Below are 13280 nucleotides of genomic sequence, written 5' to 3'. Positions count from 1 at the left end.
CCCCCCACCACTCCCACTCCCACTCCCACAAGTTCATTCGTGCACAGACGTTGTAACTCGAGAAATTGTGTACATTTTTCCCGTCTGTAGGACAATGGGTTGTACCTGTAATCGTCAACTGATAGTAGGACATTTCAACTGCGCTAAGTCCAATGGTTTTTTCTCTAGTTGGTTTTTCCACGTAAAAAAATTTAATGCCATACCTCTATCTGAGTGTCTATTGGATTTTCGGTCTATGCATCAAGTGGTATCATGATGTTTACTTCATTTTTTTTAAATTTTTATGCTAGTTTACATTTTTAGAAACTAGCATTAAAATCATATTCAATATTTTCATTAAGATAACCTTTTAGGCCCCAATTCACCCTCCTATTGCGATGCCATAATCATGTTACCATTAGAAGAACGGAATCTTTCTCTTGAACTCATGTCAAGAAGACGCATCACCTCCAATTCGGAGATCTGCATAAATCAATCATCCATTTGTTACCTAACTGCCTGACATGCATGATGATGGTGAGGGAGGCTTTTGGTCATTCCATATTAGTTTTTAAGCAGGAATAACATTGTTTGATGCTTAAGCATTGCTTGATGCTTAACACTGATGAGCTTCAAAGCCTCAAAATTTAAATACTCATTTCAGAAGAGTACTTTAAATTATCAAATAAATTCGAAGAAATGCTTAAGCAGCAGAAATTGCTTAGTCCTAAACAAGCCTAAACTTATGCTCATATTCACGATAGCTCTCAATGAATATAATTAAAAACTCATATTCATTTTAATACTGAAAGAATACAAGTGGATGTCATATCAAATAGATGAGCTTAATTGCAACTTACCCCAAACAAAATCAATACCATTTTTTTTCTGCGAGGATTAAAAAACAGACATTTTTATTGCTATTTTAATAAAACGTCATTTTTATAAAAACATTTCTGAAGTTGGCACCTATAAGATGAGTGCTGATAATGTTGTTGGCGCTGATAAGGATTGTCCACGGTCATAAAAAATACAATATGAAAGTTACTAGCTATATATATAATTAAAAAACCATGCTGATGCAGGCTACTACAAGTTTTTGTTGTTGGCGCTGATAAGGATTGTCCACGGTCATAAGAAATACAATATGAAAATTACTAGCTATATATATAATTAAAAACTATGCTGATGCAGGCTACTACAAATTTTACAAGTTTTTACTGAATCTTGACTAACAAGAAGTAATATAATGCAAGTGAGGGTGATTAAAATGACTTCTGATGGACGTGATGTGTTGGGGAAGTGGCGACGTCCTAAGGGCAGTGCCTCGGCAACAACGATGGTGGTGATCCTGTAGTAGTGATGACTATATGGCAATGTTCTACAGCGACAATGATTTTTCAATTGAGGTGGCCAAACATCAATGATTCGGTGGTGGCGATAGTGGTGGTCAAGTGATCATAACGCGGTTGTAGCCAGATGACGAATGGTTGTTCGATGGTGGTGACAGTCAGATACAATGATGATGGTGGTGGTCGGGAAATTGTTGTCTGACAACAACGGTGATGATGGTGGTGGTGGTCGGGCAACAGTGGTTTATAGTATGCTAGTTGGGCATTTGAGGACCACTAGCGGTGATGAAAATCTAGCGACGACGATGGTGGTTCGATAGTGGTGATAACGGTGGTGGTCGTCCAACAGTGATCTCACAGTGGCAATAGTCAGACTGTAGTGGCCTGACAACAGTGGTTCGACTGTGGCAACAGTCAGACTATAGTGGCCTTTCAGCAGTGGGTCGGCAGTGGCGGTGACGCTGGTTGCAACTGGATGACAGTGGTATGGCGGCGACTGTCGTTGAGCCAATGGTGGCAGTGGTCTGGTGGTGATGGAACTCAGGAACCCTCAAGAGTTTCAAGCTCTACACAGATCACTGGAGAAAATAATAATTTTAGTATTCATGTTAAAGTTGATTTTTAGGTCAACTTTAGAATTTAATTGAAGATGGTTTTATTTGGTTCTATTTTGTTTTGGTTGGTTTCAATTTTTGTTTGGTTAGTTTTTAGTTTAGGTTAAATTAGGGATAACTCAAGCTTGAGCTCTTAAGATACAAGTTAAAGCTTATCTGAGTTCAATTCATTCATCGTGTGATACTGGGTTTATTTTTTTGTCCCGATATAATTGTATATATAAGTAGTGGGGACCCCTCAACTGAGGATTTAGAGTCTCCTTCTACTCGTAGTATAGGACCCAAACCATGTACACATGCTATCCCCAGAGTCTCCACATATAATGCTCCTCATCAGCTTATCAAGCATGACATTTATATGATCCACAATAGGAAGGAATTGAGAAAGCCATGTTAGGTCATTCTTCTTTCACTTTTTTGGCATAGTACAATCCATGACCATCCTGGATGATGACAGGTGTTGGACCCTTCATGTCTTACAATGATGGGAATAATGCCAATTATCACACTGATTCCACCATTTTCACAAAAACGAAATGTCGTTGATAATTGTCACCACTATAGCTACATATGAGACGGTACATGTTCAGTACTATAGTGCACTCACCCGTAATGGAGATGGAGCACATGTTTGAGGATTTGGAGCAGCGTTGGCATCATTTTTGTGGCAGTTCACTGGGTGCCCTTGCCAATGCACGTCAGCAAGTCCAGTCATTAATTCTGTCGGGACATCCTAGTAAATGCTAGTGGTTTATGTTTATATTAAGTTTGTTTTTTTTTTATTTTGAAAAATAGCTTTAACATTAAAATTTAATTTTCACATCACATATTCAAATTACATATAACATTTAGTTTAAATATGTTACAAATTTACACACGTACGCACACACGCAGATAGAGGGAGAGAGGGAGTGCATGTAACTCGCATAATTATAGAAGATAGTATTGATTTCATACAATATGGTACAGCAAAGGAAGAACTCTATAAAAAATGCATTATAAATGTTACCATGAAAAATTGAAGGGAGGAACTAGAAAACGTGGCACTTATGTTTTTTTATGGCAATTCACATTCAATACTAGCTTAATTTCTGTAATCAATCTCATCATTAGATGCCATTGATGTTAAATTTGCCTTGCTATTTGCACAGTTACATGACTGATTCCTCTTCAAATTTTGGAGCTCACTTTGGCTTTTTTTTTTTTAATGAAAAATTGATAGTTCTTGAAGTGTTAAATTTGCCTTGCTATTTGCACAGTTACATGATTGATTCCTCTTCAAATTTTGGTGCTCACTTTGGTTTTTTTTTTTTTTAATGAAAAATTGATAGTTATTGAAAGAAATTATTAGATAAATAAAAAATTGCACACACACAGGCGCAAATATGTCTTTCTCAAATTCAGATTTTTACTTATATGGGAGGAAAAATTGGTTTTGCCCCACCTGAAATATCAGTTTTGTCTCCCCTTAAACATCATTTTTCACTTTGTTGCCCCAGCCCTCTCACGTTAGGTTTTGATTCTGCCCCTAATTATGCACACACCGAGAAGGAGAGAGCTGAGTTTCTGTGTGGGTGTGAATTTCAATGATAGATGGTTATGTTGGCATCCTCCCATGCTAAGAAAGTCATGTCATAACATTGGGCTGTCATAAATAACACAATTGAATTTTATAAAGAAAACTTATGTTATCAAACTTTAAATATAATAAAAAGATGTGAAGTAAATTATAGGATCATATATAATGTAGTAGCTCTTAGCTCTTAATGCTAGTCAACGATTCCCAATATTGCTAGACCACTCTAACAAATGCCAATTGTTCAATCCCCTCCATCATCTGAGAAAGAATTATTCCAATTGCTTCTAGTAAACTCTTCGCCCTACTCTAACTTAGCACTCTATGAGGATCTATAAAAGCTTTAGCCACCCATTGATTGCCGGTCATCTAATGACCTCTTGCCATGAATGAGAAATTTGGTCCAACACAAGGGCAAAATTCTCTTAAAAATGAAAAATATTACTATAGATCATCAGACTTTAAAAAGAAAAAAAAAATCTTACAATACAAAGAAAAAAGAAATTCTTATTGAACGTAGGCCTGCCTCTAGTCCAAAATTCTTTCATTAGAACCATGCAGATTTACTCTTGGCTTTTATCCTCCACCACAATACAGTCTTCTTCTCATTGTAATGGCCTATTCGAGTTAGTTTCTTACTACATTATTTTCATATTTACACCATACACCTTACAACCAGTTTAATTAATGTTTGTAACTAAATGAAAAGCTATTATTTGACTTTATAAGGAAATTTTTATCTTGATACCCATAACAACTCTTAAAAAAATTACTTTAATCACAACACCCTTATAATCTCCTTTCTAAGACTTTTAGCTACTCTCAATAGAACCTTAACTGATTTATATTGTATTAATATAATATTAATAATGAAAATTTATAGCACATTTCGCAAATTTTCATGAAAAATGTTCATTTGTAATTTAGTACTTTAAGTAATGAACATTATCCTAATTGATAAACCCATTAATATTTCACTTGAACATTTTTGCATAAAGTTATTTATGTTTTATTATTATTATTATTATTATTATTATTATTATTATTATTATTATTATTATTATTATAAAACAAACTTCACTAAATGGCAAAATGAGAGCTGAAAGAAATTTAGGTCACAAACGGAACATGTTCAGATTTAAGTGTACTTATATGATTATACCTTTAAGTATATCCTGAGCACACCCTGAACATATATGATACTCACATATAGGAAAAATTATTCCATACGTACACCGGATACAAAGATGCATGCAGTGTTCGATCTACACCGTCGATGACAGATCTCCATTGTCGACCAAAAAAAAATTTTTTATTTTTAAAGTTAAAAACAGGGTCCACTGAAATACATCTTTGTGGTAATCGACGGTGTAAATCGGACACTGCATGCAGAATTGAATAATTTTTCCACGTATAGATCATGCAAATGTAATAAATTTTCTTAAACATAACTAGCATGTATGACGAACCCTAGCGGCCCAAATTTATCATATTGCAGAGAAGACATCCACTTCTTCTTCCTCCAACACGTAATGCATGAACTCCTTGTCTTGCAGCAACGCCTCCATGGTTTCCGGCGCAAGGCAAACCTCCAGATCCACACTCCCTCCGCCTCCTCGCCCAGGAAACGCCGATATCTTCCCATCAAACTTATTCGCCCTCCCACTCCTCACCGCTGTCGGCTTTCCCCACCCAAAATCATTCCTTTCATACATCGGAAATCTCGGCGAGCTCCCCATTGTCAGCCCCGATCTGTCTGGATTCCCTAACGGAAAACAGCTCGGCTCCGCCTCCCACTCCGCCACCCTCTTCCTTATCAACTCATCCCCGTGAGCCGCCACGTTCTGGTGAAGCAATCCCGCAATCCAACTCAGTTCTCCCGCCGCAACTTCCTCGACTTCTAACGTCGTCGGAATGCTCTGTATCGCGTTGCCGAAATAGCACTCATCCATCGCCGGAACTACTCTTCGACGACAGTTCACCGCCATGCGGAACGTCGTCGGCATCGATGCTTGGAGGTACGTTGTCCTCGCGCGCGTCACCGATCGCCAGAGCTGCGCGCAAAGGGATTGGAAGGAGGATATCTCGTCCGATTGTTTGAAATTTTTTCTGTCGTGAACGAACTTGGCGTACGTTTCGGCGTTTGGGGAGGAGTTGTGGTTGTTTGCTTTGGATTTCAGTTCTTGAATTGATGCACGGCGGAAATGGAATATTCTTTCTCTTATCGGCGCGTCGACCGCGAAGGTGACGGCTGGGCCGTTGCCGTTGGGGAAACGGAGGACAGCGGTTGAGCCGGCGAAGAAGTTGCGGGTAAAATTTGGGGGGCGAGAAATGGTGGAGGAACAACGACAGGATTCGGCCCAAACATTGAAGAAGTTCCAAAAGGAGGTGCCGTCGACGGCAGCGTGGTTGATGGTGCAGGCAATGAAGACGGCTCCGTCGCCGAGGATGGTGAGTTGGAATGAGGAGAGTGGGAGAAAATGGCCGTCGTGGCTGACGGCAAAGTCGAGGGGGAAGAGGTTTTTGATTTCGGGGGAGACGTCGGAGGAAGGGGGGAGGAGGAGGGGGATTGTTAGGGAGGGGGCGTTAGCGAGGGAGAACTCGGCGCCGGCGTCAGTTGAGGAGATGAAGACGTGGCCGTCGGCGTCGGTGAAGAGGCAGCCAGCGAGGGGAGGAAAGCATGCGAGGGCTCGGGAGAGAGAGCTGGTGAGGAGGGAGAAAAGGGGTTGGATGGGAAGGGGAGGTGGTGGGAAAAAGAGGCCTTTCTGAATGTAGTGGCAAGAGAGCATGGGGAGATCGGAGACGGAGAGTTTTAGGTCCGGCAAGGTGGATTTTTTATCGGGGAAAACGGTGTGTTTGGAGAGTATGGTGACGGGGGAGGAGGAGTTGTGAGAGAGGAGGGAAGAAGACATGGTTGGAGCGGCTGTTATGGTGTTAGCAAGTTGATCGAGGCTACGCACGTACTGGTCTTTTTATTTTGTGTGCTGGAGACGAAGTTGGAGGAAGTTTATATAGGGGAGGGGAAGGAGGGTATGATGCATGCATTTTGGGAGTTTTTTGTCTGCCTTTTTTTTTTATTTTTTTTATTTTTTTACTTTTTTTGTCTGGATGGGTGGTGTAGCTGCTGCTGCGACGAATCTTTAGCTGATCGAAAGAGAGAATGGGATGAAAATATTAGCATAGATACGGAGTAGGGTTATATGCTTATGATTTGATGGTTGATGCCCTCACCAATGTGAATGAATGCTTGGCCATGGCTAAGTGGACATTTTTTCATAGGACATTAGACATAATTTTGATATATTAATAAATATATATATATATATATATAGAGAGAGAGAGAGAGAGAGAGAGAGAGATTTAGTGTGTTTATGTATGTATAAAAGTATAGATGAATGGATATGTATATACACTATTAGAGAAGGTTTTTGGCAGCACTTATCTAGAAATAATTTTAAAAAATACTGCTAAAAATATTTTAAAAACATGAATAATTTATTTAAAAACACTGCTAAAAGGTAATTGCACCGTTTAAAATTCATTGTAAAGAACATAGCAGGGGGTTTTAACGCATGTGTTTGTGTTTGTGTGTGTGTGCGCTCGCGCGCGTGTGTGTGGAAGTATAGATGGATGGATATACAAATAAATAGACCTCGACACGCCTTACATCTTTAAGAAAGAGGTGAGCAAGTACTGGTTGCATCAATATGACAAGTTTTATTCTTATAAAGAGGGATAATATTGTATAGTATTCAATTAAATTATATTTATATAATAATATATCAAATTGTTTATGTTCCAATACTATTAACTGATTTTTGAAAATACAATATAACAATTGATTTATTTAATTTTAGATAATTTTGTTGTAACATGTGAAATTTATTATATCTTGAGTTGTCCACAGTTTAATAATACATATTGATTTGTATTATAATTAAAATGATGTGAATTTATTATGATAATTTATTTGTATAATATTTTTAAATGATTTGACATTCAGAGAAAATGATTCATTAGATTGGACTTTTATAACCCTAGCCACAGTTTCAATTCTTTGAATTTGATCTTTCCCATAGATTTGAGGCAAGTCTGATAATTTTAAGACATCAAATGTATTTACTTGATCGTTCTCTTTCAAAATTATCTTCCCTTCATATACATCAATAATTGCTCTACCAGTACTTAAGAATGGTCTCCCAAATATCACATTCATTCTCTTATCAGCTTTTCAATCTAGAATTATGAAATCAATCATGAAATTAAACATATCCATAGTAATAGGCAGTCTTTCAACTAAGCCTAAGAGATGTGCCACAGATTGCTCAACCAATTGAGGTGTCAGATTTGCAGGCTCAATTTATCCTCTCTTAAGTTGTTTGAAAATGTTTAGAGGCATGAGATTGACACTGATTCCCAAATCATAGAGTGCTTGTCCTTAAAATTTTGTTCCTTTAACATAAGGGATGGCGAAACTGCCATGGTCTTTTCTGTGCTTTGTAGCCTTTGAGGGAACGGGGGTAAAAGTCTTTGAGTTGGGTCAATCAGGATGATGGAGGAAACTTTTCCTAAGGCGGGTCTTGTAGATCAATTATCGTCCAGAAAGCTAGCTTACTTTTCTACTCCAGTCCTGATTCCTACTACTTTGCACTACTCCAAATTTTGATCTTTTGGATTTACCTCAATATTACTAGGCAGTGCATTTGGGGGTCTATTGTTCATTTAATTTACTAGCTATCCTAGTTGAATTTCTTGATTTTGGATGGCTACAGGTTGACTCTATAAAGTGTTCCCTACTTGTATCACTAACTCCTCAATAAATTACTTGTTTTGGGTTTTGGAGTTACCTTGGAATTCTGGTAGATATTCTGATTACTGGAATTGATTTTTTGGTGTTTGTCAACTTTCTATGCGGTTGTTCTGATTGTTCCTCCGATTCTGGTTATTGTTATTCCAGAAGAAATTTGGGTGGTTTCTCTAGTCTGGGTTGTAGGTGTTGGAATGGGGGTTATGTTTATGATTTCCTATGTCATTTACAGTTTCTAAGGCTGAGATGCTAGGATCTATCTTCAGTCCTTGAATTATCCCGTCGTTGAGTGACAATCTATACACCAAATTCATCCACAAACTATCTATTTTTTTAGAAATTACAACTACTTGTGCAGTCAGGATTGCATTGTGTTAGATCACATTGAATTTGTATGTGTTACAATTGCAGGTGTAAAAAGTATTATTATGAAGAAAAATTTTGATTATTTTCTAGTTTGACATATTTTTGATGAGTTTACAATGGAAATCCAACGACTCTCAATAAATTTATCGTGTAATGTGACATATAATTCTTGCCGGTTAGTATACCAGTCTAAAACTTATGGCCCTTCGGTGGGCTATTGCTAGACGGACGACCTGTTTCAACGGCTTATAAAAACAATCAATTATAATTCTCCTCTTATGCTCCAATTTACCGAAGACTCAAGTTGTTAGTTATTGATAGATTGCTAACCGTCATTCTCTTTTAGGTCCAAGGGTTTTTAAGCTATCAGTTATGATTACCGATAGATATCAACATCTTCCCAACACTTTATATTTCATCTAAACTTGATGAGCATGACCCATCAGAAGATAATGTCCATCGATAAATCTCTTGTTTCTTTAGTTACCATCAAATAATTTATTTATGCGCTATAAACCATCACAAACTGGTGAAAAATATAATAACATGTAGTTTTATAATATTAACTGATAGTTTTTTTACTGTCAGAAATAGTCTAAATTTCTTTAGTGTTAATTTATAACAAATATAATCCTCCAAAATTAAGATGTCTGATCTGAAGATACGAGAGCCAATATGGATCTTCATAGTAGGCTTTGTGGCACTTGACAATATAATTTTGAATGTCGAGCAAGAAATTTCTATTTCTTGACATTTGCATGTTAACAATTAAGGTGATGATATATCTCTTATAGATATATTCTCATCATTCAAATCAATATAAAAATATTTTTCTAAGAGATGAACTAGTCTTAAGATAATACTCTTCATATTTGACACGAAATTAACAATGGAAATAAATTTATGCTTAATTTTCACTTTTCAACCGGATAAGAATATTACATTCTTCGTTCACTGTTACTTTAGAGTCATCTCCAAATGATATATTGCCACCCTCCAATTTGTCAATCTACAAGAACATGATTTTTCTTCAACACATATGGTTGCTTGTATTGGTGTCCAGATACCATGCATTTTCATTCTTTTCTTTCTCCTTATATATATATATATATATATATATATATGCAGTAGCAAAGTACCATCTTGTTGACTTCTCTATTCTGCATAATTAGCCTCCTCCTCAACTTTACTGTTATTGGGAGTTCTTCATTCTTCGACATAGAGAACAAACTTTTTTATATATATATATATATATATGCAGTAGCAAAGTACTATCTTGTTGACTTCTCTCTTCTGCATAATTAGCCTCCTCTTCAACTTTACTGTTATTGGGAGTTCTTCATTCTTCAACATAGAGAACAAACTTTTGACAATTGTAACATCACTTGAGACTTCTCATACCTTGATATTGATTTTCCTCTTCCACACCCTCTTGTTGAGCTTCCTCATACAAAATTGATATTATTTTTGTTGTCATTGTTGGAAGTACCACCTTGCCCATGTCCATGGCCACGGCCTTATCGAGTCTTCTTGTCATTCTTCCTTAAATCTTATAGACTATCCTTTTGGGTTTTGTATAGACTTGACTGTTCTTGTGACCCGTTGTAGCATTTTTCTACAATCTCCCATACATCTTCCGCTTCGAAAAAGGTCATTCGTCTTAATGCTCCAATTGTCATAGTTGCTATTTTTAAACGTTGGGACTTGATATGGGATCGTACCATTTCTCGTCAACACTCTAGAAAGAATCTTATGGCTCTGATACCACATTGTTGGAAATAAAAGACTTATAAGAGGAATGCTAAGAAAGAAGATTAACAACTTGAAAGACTTACTTTTATTTCAATATTTTTCTTTCTGATCTAAAACTCAAACACACCATCCTTATTTATACTAGTGAAACTCTACATTAAAATTGTACAAACACTTCAACCCTTTAACTACTATTGACTCTAGAATTTTTTTCAACTTTTATTACAGAAGTTATTACATATATATTCTAGAATTTTCTATATCACTCTTTTAAATTATGTCTCTAAATCCTTTAAAATTTTCTTTCTAAAATGAATCTAGAATTCTCTAAAACTATTCTAGAATATGGTCATTTATAGCCAAATTTATTAAGAGTAAAAAATGAAGTTTAATTTTCAACAACTAGGAATGAAGAGTTCCACTTCAAAGTTATTGATCAATCATCTTTAAGGTAGACATGACCAAATTGAGTCTGACTTGTGATATTTCATCCAAGCATAATATTCAATAGCACCCTACTTTCTACTTTATGCTGTGCTCTTTTATGACTGATCTCCACTATTTATTTGTAATTAATCCTATGCTCCCATTTCAATTTAGATACAATTTAGGATAAGCTTATATCCTTAAAAAGAAGCAATACTAAAAGTTAATTAAAACATCTAAAAATCATGTAGTACGATTTGATTCGTATAAAATCAAACAAAGATAAACGAAAGAGAAAAAGGAGAAATAAATCAATTGAAACAACTCTGATAAGACTGCAGCAGGTGATGAAGAACAAACAAGAGTTAGTGAAGGAAAGGGGAAGAGATTGGAAAGGGAAGAGATAAGGGACGGGGAGAGATGAATGGAACTCATGAGAATTTTTTGCCCGCAGAAGCTAGAAGCCTACGACAGCCAAGTTCATGCACTTGGATCAATTCCCAGCACTGGTCAATGGCAGCCTAGGAATCTTCCCTAGGCACTGCACAGCACTAGATTAGGCCACTAAGTTGGTTTTTTTTTTATAACTAAACCACCAACATTTATTAATGGAATAATGAAAAGTAACGCATTGTTTGCCCATTGCCACTTTCCTTCGCATGAAATAACAACATAAATATATTGAATTAGGTTGCTTCTCTATCTTTCTTTCTATATATATATATATAATTAAAGGAAATTGATATTTGGTAGAGGCACAAATACCAATTTTTCATGCATTAGGCCCCATGATAAGAGCCCGTGCCAAGTGACTAAATATTTGAGGACCCAGCGTTATTGAGGATCGAACCCGTGGCTTGAGGGGACTTATAGTGACCCCCCCAATCAATAGGTCACGGCACACACACACACACACAGATATATTTTAATTTAAACATGATATTTTGAGTTTAAATAGTACTTGATTTTATCTATCAGTTAGGTTAACAATGTCACCTAATTTTTATTTCTTAAATTAGTGTTAATTATAAATATGTTTATAGTTTGAGTTAGAGAGTTAAGATTGACAATGATGCCACTCGTGTTCGGCTCGCTTATATTTCGAGCTGAAAAAGTGTGTTCGTATTCGGGTCTTTTGCTTAGCAAGCTGAACACGAGCCGTTCACGAACAAAGAGTTGTTTTGACAACTCTAATCACGTAGCCATAAGATGTTAAAGATTGGGGCAAGATTTAAAACATCATTTGAATCTAAATTAATAATATTTATTATATTTTTTTCATTAATACTTTTAATTGATTATAAATCTTTGTGGCCTTGTAGTCAATTAAAATTTTTAAAAATACTACTTATCAAAGACATATATATAATTGATAAATAGTATTTCGAGTCAAAACGAGCTGAACACGAATGAACAAATTTTTGTTCATAACGGGCCGCCCGAACACGATGTGTTCGCGAACAACGAGCCGTTTTGACAGCCCTAGTTGCCACCTTCGTTTATTAATTTTTCCGCTTCCTTATCATTGTTGTCTGATTGCAATTCACTAATTGAAATCTCTTAAATACCTTCTCCTAATTGTTGTCATCTCTTGGTCATCATTTATGACCATCAAAGTCAGATCATCATCATCATCATCAGAACGTTGTCGCTCCATATTTATCACTCAGTCGCTATCATCATCTTCTATTACCTTTTCCTTTCATAATCCCTACCACATTCATAGAAGACCAAAAAATGCACCTAAAAAAATAAAATTTGGGCACAACTCTAACCTCCCTTTGAAGAGGCAAATTCAATCATTTAAACACTTAGAATTAGTTTTATTAGACTAAAAAATGAATTCAAATAATCAAACAAATTATAGTAAGTGTAAATAAATAAACTAAAAATTACAAGGAAAATAAATAAATTTCAACTTTTTTAGGATATTAATAATTTTTATATATATATATATATAAATATATATATATAAATTATGAGGTGTATTTAGAAACTTTGAATAGAGATTTAATGGAATATAAAAAAAATTCAAATAATAGTACATATCGCATAATAAAATAAAATAAGAAAATGTTAAATATGTACTAGAAGTACCCAATAAAAAAAAGTTAAGAAGAAATACATAAATCAAAAAAAACTGACAAGCCCTAGTCTTGCAAATTTTTTGACAGCCGTAAATTTAACATTGAGACTTCCAATTAGGGCCATAAAAAAAGCTCGTTGTTCGCGAGCAGCTCGTGTTCGGCTCGTTCGTTAAGTAAACGAGCCGAACACAAATAAATTTTTAAGGCTCGAATTGTAAACGAGCCAAACACGAACAGTTCTTTGTTCGCTCGTGTTCGGCTCGTTTGTTAAGTAAACGAGCCGAACGCGAGTTGTGTCAAAAAAAAGAGTTGTTTTGACAG

The 13280-nt window shown here is 35.9% G+C and overlaps 1 protein-coding gene across 1 annotated transcript; it reads right to left on the bottom strand.

Annotated features, from left to right (window-relative positions):
• Positions 1-4638: 4638 nt before the first annotated feature.
• LOC110037270 (BAHD acyltransferase DCR-like) lies at positions 4639-6498 on the bottom strand. Its single transcript, XM_020741871.1, has one exon. The coding sequence runs from the start codon at positions 6431-6433 to the stop codon at positions 5009-5011; it is 1425 nt and encodes a 474-aa protein (XP_020597530.1). The 5' UTR covers positions 6434-6498; the 3' UTR covers positions 4639-5008.
• Positions 6499-13280: the final 6782 nt, after the last annotated feature.

The sequence above is a fragment of the Phalaenopsis equestris genome, unplaced genomic scaffold (assembly GCF_001263595.1).
Source record: "Phalaenopsis equestris unplaced genomic scaffold, ASM126359v1 Scaffold217828, whole genome shotgun sequence".
In the NCBI taxonomy this organism is placed as follows: Eukaryota; Viridiplantae; Streptophyta; class Magnoliopsida; order Asparagales; family Orchidaceae; genus Phalaenopsis; species Phalaenopsis equestris.
This window is presented reverse-complemented; position numbering and strand designations above follow the sequence as displayed.